General features: G+C 33.9%; 1 protein-coding gene across 3 annotated transcripts in view; it reads right to left on the bottom strand.

Annotated features, from left to right (window-relative positions):
- The window catches only part of fbxl17 (F-box and leucine-rich repeat protein 17), a 137,368-nt gene that overhangs the window by 108,280 nt on the left and 9,120 nt on the right, over positions 1-19,968 (bottom strand). For all 3 annotated transcript variants that reach the window (XM_082188891.1, XM_082188893.1, XM_082188892.1), the window contains exons 3-5: positions 18,510-18,632; positions 16,608-16,865; positions 14,662-14,793 (exon numbers count right to left, since the gene is read on the bottom strand). In XM_082188891.1, coding sequence (XP_082045017.1) covers positions 14,662-14,793; positions 16,608-16,865; positions 18,510-18,632 — 513 coding nt within the window. The remainder of the gene's footprint in view (positions 1-14,661; positions 14,794-16,607; positions 16,866-18,509; positions 18,633-19,968) is intronic.

Raw genomic sequence — 19,968 nt, 5'->3', positions numbered from 1 at the left:
CTGTTTTGTACCGTGACACACACACACACACACACACACACACACACACACACACCCGAGCGGGTCGAGATGCTGCGAGAGACTGAGATCGCGCTGACATCACTGTCTCGTTAACACAGCTTCGTCAGCTCTGGTGTCTGTCATCCCTTCATTAACCACATCGACCCGCCACGCTTATTAAACCAATTCATTATTCCTCCTATCGAGCGCCGGTAATGAGCTTCAGCGCGGGGGGGAGGAGGACGAGGAGACGAGGAGAGTTCAGTGGTCAAAACTAGTCAAACACTATATCTATAGAGCAGGACAGATATAATGCTGATCTATACAGTCTGAGATCAAGAGTCACAATACCTCGATTCTGCAGTTATTATAACGTACCTGTAAAACACTGTCAAATTAAAACCCGTAACAGGGTTAACAGTGCGCTAACTTACTATACAGGAACAAAACTTACATTTCATGCAATTTTAATTTGGGATGCAAGATATATCGGCCACTGTATCGGTATCGGCCGATATATGTTCATTTTTGATGGACAGAAATTATATAAAATTTCTCGGAAATTATATAAAAATTAATTTCTCAGAATTACATTAAACTATAATTTGGATTTGGATTTATCAGCCAATATATCGGTTTTCGGCTTTCAAATATCGGGCAAAATTTTCATATCGGTGCATCCCTAAATTTGATAGTAAAACGCTGTTAAATGTATTTTTTTTCTCTGTAAAAACGAGAGGATTTTTGAACTGTGCGACTTCAGTTTATCAGTATACAAATTTGAATGAATTTTTTGATAAATATTAAGTGCCATATGATCAATTACATTAATTTACTTACATTTTAAGCTTTATATTACTTAAGTACTTATTTCTATATTACAAAATATTGATTTATATTATATATACTTGTGGACCCTGCTGTTGTATATAATATTTTTGGCTCTGTAAGATTTTTTAAATGTTTGAATGTTTGAAGTCTCTTTTGTTCACGAAGGTTCATTTATTTGATCAAAAATACAGTAAAAATGTGAAATATTGTTCTAATGTAAATCAGCTGTTTTTTATTTTAAAAAAGCTGAATTTTCAGCATCATTTCTCCAGTCTTCAGTGTCACATGATCCTTCAGAAATCATTCTAATATGATGATTTGATGCTCAAGACACATTTATGATTATTATCGATGTTCATATTTTTGTGGAAACTGAGATCAATTTTATTTTTCGCGATTCTTTAATGAATAGAAAGTTCAAAAGAGCAGCATTTATTTGAAATATAATCTTTTGTGACATTATAAATGTCTTTAGTGTCATTTTCAATCAATTTAATGTGTCCTTGTTGAACAAAAATATAAAAAAACATGCCATTATTTTCTGCAAATATATTATTCGTGATCTGACTGAACAGAGACGTTCATCATCAGCCGTAATGAAGCCGGGGTGATTAGGGCACTGATGACAGGACAGTTTAAAGAGGTCATTTTTTATTATTTATTATTTTGTTTCCCACTAAAAGTGAGTCATAATTTATGTTTTCATGATCATTTCTCTCCCTCTACACTTAAACTACACACAAACCTCAGGATAATAGACGGCTCGAGTGAGTAAAAGGCTGTAGTAGGTCTTACTTTGCAAGTGCTTAAAAAAGCATGTTTTATATAGTATGTAATCTGTGCGTATGTTGTCATTATCATGTGACCTACCGTCACCATTCACAAACCCTCTCCTATGGCCTCATGGGATAGTTTAAGTGCACATCTGTTTTCCGACTCTTATGAGTACTGAGAATTTAATTCAATTCAATGCACATTTATTTGTATAGCGCTTTTCACAATACACATCGTTTCAAAGCAGCTTTACAGAAAGAGTGCATGAGTGCATATTATAATTTAGAGTGATCTGTTATCATAAATATTATGCATTTCAGAAATGCACATATACAAAATCACAATTAGCGAAAAATTTTAACAATGCAATAATTTAATGCAGAAACAATGAGCTCAGTGAAGTTATGAATACTTGCTTGTTCGAGTCGCACGGGGATATCTGTGGCAATATCCAACTATACACTGTATGGGTCAAAATTATGGATTTTTCTTTTATGCCAAAAATCATGAGGATATTAAGTAAAGATCATGTTCCATGAAGATATTTAGTAAATTTCCTACCGTAAATATATAAAACATGTATGTGTGTGAGTGAATGCTGCACAATCGCCAACATAAATGAACAACTTTAAAGGAGATTTTCTCAATGTTTCCATTTTTTTGCCTCAGATTCCAGATGTTCAATAGTTGTATCTCGACCAAATATTGTCCTATCATAACAAATCACACATCAATTTAAAGATTATTTATTCAGCTTTCAGATGATGTATAAATCTCAATTTCAAAAAATGTACCCATGGTTTTGTGGTCCAGGGTCACATGTTCTTCTGTCACATACTGTTTTTCACCGGCTATATAGTAGAGAAGTGTGTGATTTCTTTTCATCTCAAAGCACTCCCAGTCCCAGTCCATCCCAAAAGCCGGAGAAAAGCAGTTTAACAGTGGAGCTGAGCCGGAACACACCCAGCATGAGGAGACGGGCCGCGTTCATACTGAGGAAAGCTTCACCTCATTCAATCACAGAACCAGAACTCATTTATTCTTTACGACAGATCTTATAACTATATGACCAATTCCTGAAAGTGATGAACACACACACACACACACACACACACACACCGCCGCCGCCGCAAATAAGAGCATCTACACGATTACAGACGCAAAAACAGGGAGTGGACGCACTCAGAAGCGCACACTAATATGTAGGATTACTGGGTAACGCTTTACAATAAGGTTCATTAGTTAACATTAACCACATTAGTTATAATGAGCTAATAATGAACTGCACTTCTACGGCATATTTGTTCATTTCAACATTTACTAATGCTTTATTAAAATCTTGTGAACATTAGTTAATGCACTGTGAACTAACATGAACTAACAATGAACAGCTGTATTTTTATTAACTAACATTAACAAAGATTAATAAATATACAAATGTATTGCTCATTGTTAGTTTATGTTAGTTAATACATTCATGTTAACTAATGAACCTTATTGTGAAGTGTTACCAATTACTAAGGAATACAGAAAAAATTTAGTAGCAATTATCAGATCAAACTGTAGATATATTACATATAAATACACACATTTTATTTGAAACTCTTCACACACACACACACACACACACACACACACATTCAAGTCGAAACACAATCTTAGAGCGCCTCCTGCAGGCCACATCTGGACACAACCACCTCTGACAGAACAATTTAAAGCTTTTTTACCTATTATATACATAGATTTGTGTGCACTCTTTAAAAATAACGAGGGCTTTATGTAACGATGCATTAGAAGAACCGTGTTTCAGTGATCCGTTCTGAAAATATCCATTTGTTTCTTAGTGGGAAGAATATTTGAGAGGCTTTTGTGCTATGGAAAGATGTTAAAGGCTCTTCATTGAAGCATCGATGTTAATAAAGAAGCTTTAAGCTTTAAGAGAGTAGAGTAACGCAGTCATTTACCATAGTAAAAAAGAGTAACTCGTTCAAACTTACTTCAAAAGTGGACATTTTAATCGAAGTATTGATTGAGTTATTCACACTGCATTCATTACTGTTAACTACTTTAGATTTTAATAATAATGTATAAGTAAATGTTGAAATTAACATTAACCAAGATTAATAAATGCTGTAGTATTGTTAGTTTATGTTAACTAATAAGACTTTATTGTAAAGTGTTACCGTTATGATTAAAATTTTATGTACATTTTTGTCAATTTGTTGTGTTTTTGTCATTTTTATATTGTCTATATTGTTTTTGTGTTTTATTTTGAGTTATATTAGTACTTCAACTGAAACTAAATTAATTTAGAAATGTTGCCTATATATATATATATATAATGTAGAAATGTTGAATTTTTTTAATATTTTTTTAATTATTATTTTTAATTATTATTATTATTTCTTTTTTTCTTCTTTTTTTTAAAACTTTATTTCAGTTAATGTTTATTAATGTCAGTTAATGCATTAACTAATGAGACCTTACTGTAAAGTGTTACCGGTAAAAAAAAATTATTTTAGGCAAAGTTTTTGTAAATTTGTTGTGTTTTTGTCATTTTTATTAGTTTTTTAAAAATATATTCATATATTGTTTTTATGTTTTAGTTATTTGAGTACTCCAACAAACGAAACGAAAATTAAAAATGTTGCCTTGGAATTATATACTTAGTAAATTCCTTTTCCAAGAAAGCAGCTGCAAAGGAAACTGATGCAAATGAAAAACTATGCATGTAAATCCCGATCACACACTTCATTCAGAGGCTCAAACGCGGCGAGTGAAGAACACACCACACACACACACACACACACACACACACACACACACACACACACACACACACACACTCATATATTTCAATTAAGATCTCACGGATATCGACAGGATGAAAACAATCTCATCTTCCTCTAGTCAAGAGCTCATCAGAGCCAGTTCGAGAGAGTGAGAGCGGCTCCTAAAGGCCAGGAGCCTGGTCCTCACACACACACACACAAACACACACACACACACACACACACACACACACACACACACACACACACACACGCTACACCGGGACCTTTCCATAGACCTCTTTTTGTCCAGCGGGGATTTTCAAGGTGTAATCCCACACAAGAGCTTACCGAACGCCTCGCTGGCTCTCATATCACACGAGGAGACGTGACATTTAAAAACCGTGGAGTTTCTCTCTGTCGCCTCTTTCTGCTCTCGGCCAAACCTGTCGATATCAATCAGTCGCGCGCCGTCGAGTCACGACAGGTGACGCCCTCGTCATCGATGAACGTGATTGCTTCCTACTAAAAAGTGATCAAAAAACTCCAAAGAAGGGTCTCGATGACATGAGAGAGTTGGAAGCGCTTGCCTCTGGATCGATCGGCGATGTTCAAAGCGGCCTGTGATGAACACAGCAAACACAATCTAAAGGTGAGGAAGAGTTTGAAGAGGAGAGAGAGATTCACTGCCGGTCAAACGATTGATGTTTTTAATAGGGCGGTCGATTTAATAGGGTGTGAATACTTACGGAATTTTTTTAATTTTTTATTATGAATGCTTTTAACGGTGTACGTCATTTTACATTATATATTTAGTTACGAACATGATGCAAGAAGATGACTGATTATTAAAACTAGGGATGCATCGATATGAAGATTTTGGCCGATACCGATAACCGATAATTATTTATATTTGAAAGCCACTAACCGATATATTGGCCGATAAATCTAAATAAAAATGTTGGCTGATACTGATAACACTTTATATTTGAAAGCCGATAACCGATATACTGGCCGATAAATGTAAATAAAAATTTTGTCTGATACCAATAATACTTTATATTTGAAAGCCGATAACCGATATATTGGCCGATAAATCTAAATAAAAATTTTGTCTGATACCAATAATACTTTATATTTGAAAGCCGATAACCGATATATTGGCCAATAAATCTAAATAAAAATTTTGGCTGATACCGATAACCGATAATACTTTATATTTGAAAGCCGATAACCGATATATTGGCCGATAAATCCAAATTTTTATTACATTTTTGAGAGCCTGATTACAAAAACAAAAATCTCACAATAAAATCCATGTCGCAAGAACACAATTACAATGATGTTCTCATAATCTTATGTAGCCGATATGACACATGTTGCACTGAACTGTATTTTCCTTTTTTGAAGTGATTCCAATCATATTTCATGCAACTCAAAAGCATCATGTTGAACAGTGTGAATCTGAAGTGTCTCAGCTTAAGGAAATAATACATTGTTTATCGGCTTTAATATATCAGCCACATTTTCTTATCAGGATGATACCGATAACATCAAAAGAATGGACATATATCGGCCGATACCGATATGGTGGGCGATATATCGTGCATTCCTAATAAAAACGCAATTAAAATTCAAGTTATGAGGGCAAAAAAAATGTCCCGTATGGGTTGTGTCTTATATTTATATCATATGATATAGTTTAGCAATATCACACAAGTGCTATTTTTTCCCGAATATCAGCACGATTGCAAACGGGATATTGATTTTATGAGACAGTGATTTGCCGCCACCTACTGGCCGTTTTCCTTTAATATTTAAAGTATAATTTCATTTTTCATTCATATTCATGCACATCTGAGCTGCATTAAACAATTAAACAAAAAAGTTTGTGTAATAAATACTATGTTGAATCAAAATATTTCTTTCTAAAACCACTTTTGTAATGTCTATTCAATGCTTTCTCATCGAACACAATAATGACTTTAAAAGATCTTTAGAATGACAAATTAATCGGCACATCATGTAATTAATTAGGTTAAACGTTTTAATCATTTGACAGCCCTAATCGCTTGCTTAATTTGACCATTATGGTTCAATGAGAGTGATTTCTGAAGGATCACGTGACACTGAAGACTGGAGTAATGATGATGAAAATTCAGCTTTGATCACAGGATATAAATTACACTTTACTATATATTCACATATTTTACTATTTTTACTGTATTTTTGATCAAATAAACGCAGCCTTGGTGAGCAGAAGAGAGAAAAACATGCAAAATCTTACTGACCCCAAACTTTTCTGCTCTAGTTTGATCAGAGTTTTCCTGTATGTGTGGCATAAAATGACTTTCAGCGTCTCAAACGCTGGCTTTTGTTCCTCTGTTTGGATGTCTTATGAGAAAACCAGGCTCTAAGCGGGAAGCAGATCACGCTCTTTCTTCACAGAGAGAAATATTCTATTGAAATATAATTGCAGCATGTTCTCATGACACGTTTCCAGACAGAAATACGGCCCTCGGTCTCTCGCCACATCCAATGAAAAGAGGGAATCTTTCAGGAGACGAGCGTCTGTAATTGACAGCCTTCATTATCTCTCGTTCTGGAGCCTCAATTTGATGCAAAACTTTTCACTGCACTTTTAACACGCCATTTCTTAGATGCCAAGCACTTGAAAAAGCCAAATAAGCCTAAAAAGTTGATATTTGATATTGAATCATCCGCCAGTGATGCTGTCGACCCGTTCAGCATCCCTCTAAACGTAATTACAGGCAAATTGAGGGCTCTCTAATCTATTTTAGGTCATCAACAATTCCATGTACAGTAGACATTTAGGCTAATTAAAACTCAAGCTAATCAGATAGACGTGTGCGTGATCTGGGCGTATGTGCACGTCTCTAAAGAGCGGATGGAAAATTAAAATCCTGCACTTCAAGGAAAGTGAGCAAGACTTTCATGCAAAATTAAGATTAAATTCAATATATTTCTGCTGTGATCTGACAAGACTCTTACTTATAGCTGTCAGGAAATAAAATAAAACAAAAAAAAAGCTAAAAAATAAAATAAAATAAAATAAAATAAAATAAAATAAAATAAAATAAAATAAAATAAAATAAAATAAAATAAAATAAAATAAAATAATCTGGTAGCTAAAACATTAAGAAAACTATTTTGACATTTTTTAATATTGTACTTTATTTCAGTTAATGTTTATTTATTTCAAATAATGAAAGTATTTGTTACAGTTTTAGTTTAGTACAATAATAACCCTGCTTTAAAAATGTCCTTGTGAGTAAAAAAACAAACAAACAAAACAAAAAACACAACAATTCAAAAGTTTGGGGTCCGAATTTTTTTAGAGACATTAATACTTTTTATTTAGAAAGGACACATTAAATTTATCAAAGTTGCATTAAAGACATTTATAAATGTACACATCTTGTTTTCAATCCATATTAATACATGTTATTGCTTGCCATTCACGTCCAAAATGTACATTAATTGGATTCACCCCCCATTTGATTTGCATTATAATAATATTTCAAATTTTTTAATCAAATAAATGCAGTGTTGGTGAGCAGAAGAGACTTTGGAAAAAAAGCAGGATATATATTTTATTTAAAAAAATATATATAAATTATTTTATTTTTTTAATGTAATTTCTGATCTATTCACAATAATACAGCGTTATACTATGGTTTTAGTCCATGCACAAAATAAGAAAGCAGCAAAAAACGTCTACATGCTGGATGACATTAAGATCATGTCAGATTGACAAAACAAATACTGATCCTTACAGCAAACTTTGTGGTACTTGTATGTTGTGATGTGATCAAAGATAATTCTTGGCCTGAAAACTCTGAGAAACACTGATCTAAAGTTATACGCTGAATAAAACAACTCCCACAGGCTCGCATTCAGCCTCGAAACATTACAATCCGAAGCTCTCGAGGCTCCACTCCCACAGTTCAGTAGTTCACATCTGACAAGGAGACAAGTGGGCCAATTTAGGAGCGAACCTGGCCTTAAAACTACAGATTTGATTTGGAGACCATCACAAGCCGGGTAATTGGCTAAACGCGCTGCTTAATTGCTTTTAGTTCTCGAGCTGCTTGGCCATAAAATGTGGGGGCAAGAGCACGGGATACTCAGTAAATCTGAATGTAGGTGAAAATTGGATTTCCCCGCACGACCCCTGAGGCCCGATACGCACAGCTAATCGCAGTCGGGTCATTAAGAGCGCAGACCATCTGCATGGAAACTAATTGTAAGAAACCCAACGCAAATAGAGATTAAAAGGGGATCGAGATACAGAACTATGAAGAGGATTGTCTTTTGCACCTGACGTCGTCTAGGCCTAATAATGCAGGATATTAGTTCATGTTAACAAGCAACAGACAGAACATTTAGGAAACTAGTGGTAACACTTTATTTTACAGTGTCCTTGTTACATGTTACATGTACTTATCATAGTAATAACAGTAAATTATGCATACAGTACAGGCAAAAAGTTTGGACACATTACTATTTTTTATGTTTTTGAAAGAAGTTTCTTCTGCTCATCAAGCCTGCGTTTATTTGATCAAAAATACAGAAAAAAGTTTAATATTGTGATATACTATTAAAATTTAAAATAATTGGTTTTCAATTTATTATACTTTAAATTATCATTTATTTCTGTGATGCAAAGCTGAATTTTCAGGATCATTACTCCAGTCTATCACATGATCCTTTAGAAATCATTCTAATATTCTGATTTATTATGAGTGTTGGACACAGTTCTGCTGCCTAATATATTTGATGAATAAAAGGTTAAAAAGAACTGCGTTTATTCAAAATAAAAAAATATTTTCTAATAATATAAATCTTCTTTACTATCACTTTTTATCAATGTAACACATCCTTGCTGAATAAAAGTATTGATTTATTTTTAAAAAAAAGAAAGAAAAAAAAATGACTGACCAGTAGTGTATATTGCTGTTACAGAAGATTTATATTTTTAAAACATTTGCTTCTTTTTTTATTTTTATTCATCAAAGTATCCTAAAAAAGTATCACAGGTTATGAAAATATATTAAGCAGCAGAACTGTTTCCAACTTTGATAATGAATCATCATATTAGAATGACTTCTAAAGGATCATGTGATAGACTGGAGTAATGATGCTGAAAATTCAGCTTTGCATCACAGAAATAAATGATCATTTGAAGTATAATAAATTAAAAACCATTTATTTAAAATTGTAATAATATATCACAATATTAAACTTTTTTCTGTATTTTTGATCAAATAAATGCAGGCTTGATGAGCAGAAGAAACTTCTTTCAAAAACATTAAAAATAGTAATGTGTCCAAACTTTTGGCCTGTACTGTATATTACATCCTCAACCAAACCCTAACCCTATAGTACGTACATGTAGTTCATTAATATTACTCAGTACTTAAATATATAATTACACTGCAACAATGACACCTTAAAATAAAGTGTCACCAAACTAACATTAATGTCAAGCTTTTAATGATTCAACCAAATACTGATGGATAAAAAAAAAATAATAATCCGTATTGAGTACTCAGAAAATATATCAGATGATATTTATTTGAGTGTTTTTAAAGTCCCCCTGTGGGGAATCATTAACCGCAGTCGGGTCATTAAAAGCGCAGGACATCTGCATAGACACTAATTGTAAGAAACCCAACACAAATAGAGATTAAAAGGGGATCGAGATACAGTAGGAAACAGCAAACGTTGATGTGCTCCTGAAATCTGAGCGTAATAGTTCTTAAAGAAACAGTTCCCCTATAAATGAAAACTTAATTATGTCATCATACAACGCAAGACATACGGATCCTGGCCTGAATGTGATACGGGTTTGACACGACATAAGGATGAGTAAATAAAGACAATGTTAAAGTCCCGCTCTAGCCCTCATCTTTGATCACCAAAATGACATATTAAAAAGTTTTTCCGTTTTTAATGCCTTAAAATATCTTGACTGTAACTCGACACCATCGCCTCATTTAGTATGCGTGGTTCTATGAATATGCAAATGAGCCCCGCCTCCACTCACTCCACTGGTTGACGATCACACGTTGATCTGATTGGTTACAAGGTAGTTTGTGACGTCAGAAACACCAGCGATTTCAAAGCGTGTGTTTGAGACTGTCTTTGGTTCACTGCAGTTTTAAGGAGGAAATACTCAGCAATGCTGTCGACTTATGAACTTACACATGCTTTGTCTTAAAGCGTATTAAAAACACCACATAGACACATAAACTACATTACACGCTGGATTCTCACACATAGGGAAACAACACAAAACATAAGAAGCCTGAATATGATACGGTTTTGAAACGTAAGGACGAGTAAATAAAGACAATCTTAAACATTTCCAGAAGAGAGCGATATTTAAAGGAAGAGGCCGAGGGGAAAGGACAGAGACCGCACTGAAACTCTTTTTAATTATTCAATTATGTGTGCGAGGAGGAGCAGAACAGACCCATCTGCGGATCAGCCTATTCATCATTGATTGGGAGAGACAGACGCGGGATCGTTTTACTCCATTAGCGGGCCGAGGGGAGGAGGACGGGACCGGCCCTCATTGTAAACGAGTCGCACAATTGTGTGATCTGTCACCGAAAACATTTGAGCCGTCAGGAGAGAGAGGATTCAGATGTCACGGGTAGACGGGCCGGTGCCTCGCTCCACCTGGAAAGAACATGGTTATGTTTCCTCACTGCCTGTGAAACAATACGCTGAAGCGTATCATGAGGAAAACTAAGACTTAAAGGGGGACATATCATGAAAATCTGACTTTCCCCGTGTTTAAGGGGAGACACCCCAGGTGAAAAGAAATTAACTAATAGATATCAGCATGAAACTTCCCCAAGTTGATTACTGCCATTAAGACAAATATCTTTTGTATTACAAGTTTTTTTATATATTTATGTTTAAATATGCAAATGAGGTATCATCTCATTAGAAATGCGCTAATTTACATATATTTCCAGAAGAGAAATCTGAACATTGGATAAAGCCAGACTCAAAATTCTAGTTTCATTTTGTTGACATATTTAAGGCATATAAGGCATTTATGGCCTTCAACTGAACAGAACCCCAGTGAAAAACAGTCAAAAACACACTCAGAGCATGTCACGTGATGCATCTGAACCAATCACGTTGTCAGAAATTGACATCAGCCAATGAGATTTCGCTTTTAGAGTTAAATGCCCCATTGTACTTTCATGATTGGTTGCTGATAGACAGGAAATTAGCATATTTGGATCTGACAGCATTGTACAGGAGAGAGAGAGCTTTCCAGCGGTGTGTGTGATGACAGGGAGGAGACAGCGATCGCGGAGCAGCGGGAGGATTTACAATGCCAACTTCTGTTGAATTTAGGAGAAATCTACAGACGCAAACAGACAAAGTGTAGTAAAATAAAGACCTAAATGTGTATTTCGGACTTTTTTTCACCACAAGTCTGAAAGAAGACATGTTATTGAAGACAAATGGTCCAAAATCTCAAAACTGACCAGTGAAAACCAACACGGAAAACGTGAAAAGTGAAAACCAGTAACTTTGTTTTGGCCTGTTTTGTTATTGCCGGAGTTTCTGAAGCTTGTGTAAAGGCTCCGCCCTCTTCTGGATGGAGGCGGAGCTAAAGCTCATTTGCATTTAAAGGGACACACGCAAAGACGGCGTGTTTTTGCTCACTCTAAAAAGGGGCAAATTTGACAAGCTATAATAAATGATCTGGTATTTTGAGCTGAAATTTCACAGACACATTCTGAGGACACCGTAGATTTATATCACATCTTGTGAAAAAGGCATAATATGTCACCTTTAAGGTTTTTAGGTCAGGTAGAATCTCTGAACCATTCAATCGCTGTGTTTTCCGGGTGCAGGAAGGAATACTATTGGGTAATTCAGGAGTGGGCGGGATCACGCAGACAATCCGATACGGAGCGCATGTTTCAAAGCAGAATAACTGCCATTGCTTTTCAGAGAAACAAGCATGTGAACTTATAATATGTATATTATGGTATTTTTATGCTTTAGTAGTCCCTTTAAATTGTTTTAAAATGATTTCTGTACGTTTATATTAAACAAAAGATAACTGGAGTATGTTTTTTAAGAAAATACAATTTAAAATGTCATGTTTAATTGCCGTTTCTTGTGAAATTTACTAGCATTTTTGGACTGAATTTTTTTTTTTCAAAGAAATGACACTGAATTAAACATGAAATTCTGAAATAGTATTTTCTTGTACATGCTTTTGTTTTATTTACAAGTTTGATTAATAACTATTTAAAATGTTTAAACAAATTAAACCAAACATCTATGAAACGACTGGGATGAGATGAATATTACGCATGTTATGCATGTGAAAACGGTTTTAAAGCAAATCCTGCATTAAATATGAAGAATATTAACCTGGATTTCCTCAATATTCTCTTTATCTCCCAGTTATATCATTTATGTCTAAAATCACATCTCTTCCCACAAGACAGAGACACAAAGAGCAACATGAAATCACAATGACTATATTCACTTTCTTATTCAGGCACGTTATTATGAGGAAAAACAACGTTTACCTTCATAATCTTTCATATAAATATAGTAACTTGGCTTTTCTTGCAGCTCAATATAACATTCAACATGTCGAATTCCCTGCCAATAATCACACATCTGGAAAAGCATGATAAGAAATCTGACGACAGTGTTAGAAATACTGTGATTATTAGGTATTTAGAGTCATTTTGTTCATTTACAAAGAGTAAAGCGATTAAAAACACCCTTCATCTGACTGAACTGATGAGCTCAAACTAACCGATACTATTGCAGCCTTTTGCATGAAAAGTAAATGTAAAATTAATCTCCAAAAGTCTGTAATAAAGCACTTCACAAAACACACAGTGAGTCTCTCATTGGAGGAGCAACACTGACATCTAGTGGCCGAACACAGACCTTCAGTTCTGCTTTACAAACAATCAATGACAATTATTTCTATACAATATGCAATCATTTACTACAGTTTATGCATTAAAACAAGAAAAATCTATTTGCCACTGTGTGGTTAAAACACACACAAATAACCAAGATAAAACAAGTATTTTTCTCTCAATTTTGCTCCGAGCAAATTGATCTTGCTTTAAGTGTGTTTAGATAATTTCACAGGAAAACAAGACCATATCGAGCGGTTTACTAATTAAGATTGCAGATTTGTTGAATATGATGAATATAATCAAGGCAGACTAAACGATCTAAGATTGACGGGATAATAACAGTCCTTATTCACAGACAATGACTCAGACAGCGCGATCAACACATAAACACTGCAGAAACGTGAACACAAGAAGAGCCACAGATGTACAGAAGTGATGACAGGAGAGAACAACAGAGACGCGTGTGAAAACACTCCAGTACGTCTGCTTTTGTCAGACGCACTGGCTTATGGGTAAAAAAACAAACACTGGAGTCGAACCTCTCGTCTTGTGTCTGGCACCTCAGACTATTTCAGCATGTGACCAATGCAACGCTATGAAGAGATGAGATGCAAACGTCCAATTAAACATTTATCAAATTAACTAAATCAAGGTAATCAGGTTAAGCATGATGTCTAGAAGATCAGATGCATAATTTAAAGTCCCCCTTGTGGTGAAAATCCAGCTTTTAATGTTGTTTATGTGTGTATGTGGTGTTTTTAACCAGTGGATCTCTGAACTGAGTGAGTGGAGGCGGGGCTCATTTGCATATTCATAGAACCGCGTATACTAAATGAGGCAAGGGTGTCGAGTTACATTAACTTTTTTTTTCAAGGAAAAACGTTTAAATATGTCATTTTGGTGATCAAAGATGAGTTTTAAGGGATAAAACGACTACAGGGGGACTTTAAATTAATATTGCATGTGTATAAATTATTGTGTTAAATTGATGTTCCTGGTGATCTTGAATCAGAATAAGTTCCTCTCGCAGCATCTCTTCTCTGAGGATGTGGGCGGGGCAACCTGTCACTCACATGATATCAGCCAATAGCAAACCACAACCATCCAATCAATTCCACACAGACAAAATCAAGCCCCGCCCACATTAGTTCTCGTTCCTGAAGCGTTTCACTCGATATACGGCACAATAGAGGAGAAAAGACCAGCGCAACTTCCATTTCATGGAGACTTTAAAGCACAATCTATTCTACACAAAGTCAACTTTTGATCCTGATCGATCACTATTGCATTAAGAGTACGGCGCTCTGAACACGTCATGTGACTTCAACAGCACGTACCAGTTTGTTTTCTTGCATGTAGATTCTCTGGAGTTTGTTGCATCCCTGCGCCAGCGCCACCAGGCCGTCGTCACTGATGCTGTAGCACTGGCCGAAGTGAACGTCCTTCAGTTCTTTACAGTGTTCGCCCAACTGCGCAAAACACACACACACACACACACACACACACACGTTCAGTTCAGCCTTCAAATGTTCAATCCAGCGGTATGATTATATACAGCAGGGATTCACCAGGGTTTCGTCAGCCCAACCCCTTTGAGATCAAATGTTTTCCCCGCTGTGATTTTAAGTTCATATTTCAATAAGACATTCACATGTTTATGGTCACATGACATGCAGGTAAATATGAATGAAAATTAAAGGTGAAATATTTAGTTTGTTTACCTATGTAAAATAATGCCTGATGTATTTCAAACAAAAATGCTTGTTGAATTGCACTAATTGAAAAAAATATGCATTGCATTAACCATGCTTGCATTTAATTCATTGTAATGGGCTGAAATTCAACATGGTGGTGTGAATATGAATTACTGCATTTTAATGAAAATGTGTGTGAAATGTTTTGAATTGAAATATCTGCAGCTTAAAATATACGACCATGTTGAATTTCAACCCAAAGCACTAAAAATACAATGCATTAAAATGCAAGCATGGTTAATGCAATGCATAATTTTTCAATTAGTCCAATTCAACAAAATTAGGCATTATTTTACTTCCATAGTAAACAAACAAAATATTTTATCTTTTTTTTTTTTCCATCAAGCTTTATTTTTAATTTATTCAAATTAATTTATGCGCATCTTAGCGTTTCCATCCAGAGGTTTTTTATGCGATATGCCAAAATGTGCATAAAAATAGGTAGATGGAAACATAATAAATAAATGCACATTTAATCAAACCAATCTTTCTTTTTCTCCTCATTTGAATGCATGTTTTTTTTTATGCCTTTTCATCCAGCATTTTTTTTAATGCAACATCCCAAATTTCGCATTCATTAGTGCAGTTATCCAATCACAGCCTCTGCTGAACAGCTGTTGGAGGGATTTATTCAGTAAATGTGTTTCCATCACATCGACTGTTCTTTAATATATTTGATATGAATGTTATCTTTAATGTTTCCTCATATCTCATGATGCTTTGGAATCATTTAGAACATTATTATGTGAAACATTTGTATCTATTGTATTGTTACATGTATCATTCTAGAAAGAAAAATAAAAAAGGAAGAAAAAAAGAAGAGAAAAAAAGTTAAGCAATGAGCTTTCTTTACAAAGATAAAGTAAGAAATCGGGTTTACTTGATTATTCAGTAAAACGATATGTTATTGCTATCAAATAAAAATGATCCTCCTCAATTGAATACATGTTGTTTTTTAAGCAACATCCCAAATTTCGCATTCATTAGTGCAGTTATCCAATCACAGCCTCTGCTGAACAGCTGTGTGAGGGATTTATTCAGTAAATGTGTTTCCATTGTCGTTTATGCATGTTGTCCTATCAAATAGAAACTGATCCTCCTCAATTAAAGGTGCAGTGTGTCATTTTTAGCGGCATCTAGTGGTGAGGTTACGAACTGCAAATAAATAAACGAACAAATTAAATTCCTCTTCTTTATCTTAATTATACACATGTTTTTTTTATGCAACATCCCAAATTTCACATTCAAATATGTGGATGGAAACACAATCCGCTGGTTAGTCCAGTTATCCAATCACAGCCTCTGCTGAACAGGTGTGTGAGGGATTTATTCAGTAAATGTGTTTCCATCGTAGTTTATGCATGTTGTCCTATCAAATAAAAAATCCTCCTCAATTGAATGCACTTTTTTTTATGCATGTTCATCCGGCGTTTTTTTTATGCAACATCCCAAATTTCGCATTCAAATATGTGTGTATGGAAACTTTCACATGCATCCATTAAATGAGCTGAGAAGCGTGTGTGTCTCACCAGTCTGAGCGCGTGGTCGGTGAGTTTGTCCTGGTTCCCGACGTGCACCTTCTGCAGGAGCGGGCAGTGAGCGGCTGCGGTACACAGGGACACATCACTGAGCTGCTTACACCTGTACGCCGTGTACTTGATCAGACCGGGACAGTTCGACGCCAGAGAGCACACGCCGTGATCCTGAACGTTCCTGCAGTCGGAGATGTTGATCTCCGTGACGTTCTGTCTCCTGGACGCGATCTTCACCAGGAGATCATCTTTCACCTGCACTCAAAGTGGCATTTCAACAGTTTTCAGGCATTATTTTAATTAAAACCACATATAGCACACACAGTTCTGCTCCTGCAATGATATATAATACAGTCAAAACAACATTTATTCAGACACCTTCAATATTTCTCACATTATCACAGTTTATTCGCTATAGTTTAGAAAATGGTGATAAAATATGACAAGAACTCAGAGTTATCAGATCAGATCTTCTTTAGCCTGCGCTCAGGGAGAGAAATTAGTGGCATTTTAACAGTTTTCAGGCATTATTTCAATTAAAACCACATATCAACACCTTAATATTGACATGTTTGCACCTACTGTTTAAGTTTTGCACCGCTTACATATACGTTACGGACTTACAGTGCATAATTGGCAGGGGAAAAAATATTTGTACAAATACATATGAGAAGTAAAGCTTTCATCTATAGTTCGTTAAAAAAATATGCATAAGAAAGGCTATTTGCTACATAGTTATTAGGGGATCTAACTGTAATTTTTCTAATAAAATGATATAAAATGTGGTTTAAAATGTGTTTTTTTTAAACAAATCCTGGTTTGTACGGCTGCAAAACATGGATAAAATTGTGTGATTGTATATCAATATAGCTATGACATAATAATAACAATAATATAAAATGTATAAGTGTAATGTATAATAATAATTCTAATATTTAAAGTAAAATAATAAACAGTGAAATGTTGCAATAGTAATATTTCTTATTTTGTTTTTATTTAGAAATTTTATATTAATATAATATAATATATTAATCATTTTTATTATAAAATATTTATATAAGAAATATTACTAATACTATACTATAATACTATTACTATAATATCAATATGATAATATAATATTAATAATTTTTATTATAAAAATGGCTAAATAGAAATTAATTAATTAATATATAAATAAGAAATATTACTATTGTAAAATACAACCATGTAAAATATTATCAATATGATAATATAATATAAATATTTTTTATTATACAAATGACTAAATAAAACTTAATATATAAGAAATATTACCATTGTAAAATAAAACCCTGTAAAATAATATTAATATAGTCATATTAATAATTTTTATTACAAAATTATTTTTTAAAAACGTAATATATAAATATGAAATATTACTATTGAAAAATAAAACCCTGTAAAAAAAAAAAAAATGATTTCTTAATTTCTTCATAACATTTTGACATTAATAAAACGAAAGCATGGGGCACTTAAATCTTGATAATTGTATATATAAATCAGAAATATTACTATTGTAAAATAAAACCTGTCAAAATTAAAAAATGAATGCATTGGGGCACTTAAAGCTTCTCTTTTTTGATAATCACTTCTCAATTATGCACACCTATAGATCTATTATTTAGCAATTTTATATTAATATGATAATATAATATTAATAATTGTTATTATAAAAATGTAAAAAATAAAAATTAATTAATATATAAATAAGAAATATTACTATTGTAAATTAAAACCCTGTAAAAAAAAATAAATAAAAAATGAACGCATGGGGCACTTAAAGCTTCTCTTTTTTGATGATCACTTCTCAATTAAAGTATAATAGTTATGCACACCTATAGATCTATAAGCACATAAACAGAAGATGACAACACAAACCTGCTGGAGGCCGCTGAGATCGATCTGTTTCCAGAACTGGAAGTCTAAGCAGAGATCGCGCCAGTATTTACACACCAGAGACGCACCGAGACACCGCTCCTTCACCGACAGGTGAGAAAACACCTGAGGACACATCACACACGGGGTTCAGCCGGTTCATACGCTCAAAACAAGTGATGGAATCAACATTACAGTGTCATATTCATCGAACAATATCAGTCTGAGGATTTCATGCACAGCATTTGTCAATATTATGCAGCTAATTACTTCTCTACAATAATTGTTGTGTTTGCAAACATTTTTTGCATTACAAGTTTGTTTACATATGCAAATGAGGGATTATCTAATTAAATATGCACACATTTGCATGCATTTCCAGAACAGAAATCTGAACAGGCAGAAAAAAAGTGTTTTCACCGTGTTTTCAGGAATAAAATGTTCTGTAAATCAGGTGAATGTTAAATGAACAAACCTTCAGAATATAGATATGAATAAAACTGTAAAGTTTGGTGTGTGTAAAGCTGATTTCTGACTCAAACTCAACGGCTTTAAAGATTGAAATCTACAGACAAGTGCAATGAAATAAAGACTTAAGATGTTTACTTTCCACTAGTCTGAAAGAAGACATGTTATGGAAGCAAAATAGAGCTAAAAACTAAACAGTGCATTAAAAACAATGTTTTTTAAACCTTTTTAACCTTTGAAAACCCTATAACACTTCTGTGGTGTTCCTGGTCAAAAGTGAAATTTATTCTTAAATCAGTGAGGCCTACGATCAATGCGTTTCAAAAATAAATACAAATCCTGTCCTCATTTAAAGAAAACAAGTTGACAATAAGATAAGATTGAATCCAATATTTGGTGATAAAATGGCATAACGAGGGATTTATAAGCAATTTTTTTGTAGGTCGGTCATTTTTGACCGGGAACACCACAAGTGTGACTTCATGCCATTTTGTACAAAATAAAAGCATTTAAAAAACAATTTAAAAATCCTGGTTAAACATTAGTGTGGTTTTTTTCATATTTTATGTAAAATTTACAAAATTATCAACAAATAGAGCTTTTTTCACTCAAAAACTGAGGTATGTAAGCTCAGATAAATAAGGCCTACGATCGATCAATTCCAAAAAGTAATATAAAACCGGTCCTAATTGAAAGAAAACAAGTTGACAAAAAGATTGAATCCAATATTTTGTGATGATGTCACATAATGAGAGATTTATAAGCAATTTTTTGAAGGCCGGTCATTCTTGACTCTGAACATCACAAGTGTGACTTCGTGCCATTTTGTATAAAATAAAAGCATTTAAAAACACATTTCCTGGTTAAACATTAAAGCACACTAGAGTGATAAACAGAGCAATTTTTTTTCATATTTTATGTCAAATTGACAAAATTATCCACAAATAAAGCTTTTTTTCACTCAAAACCAGAGGTATGTAAGCTCAGATAAATC

Source organism: Leuciscus leuciscus, assembly GCF_965113295.1.
Source record: "Leuciscus leuciscus genome assembly, chromosome: 13".
NCBI classification, from domain to species: Eukaryota; Metazoa; Chordata; class Actinopteri; order Cypriniformes; family Leuciscidae; genus Leuciscus; species Leuciscus leuciscus.
This window is presented reverse-complemented; position numbering and strand designations above follow the sequence as displayed.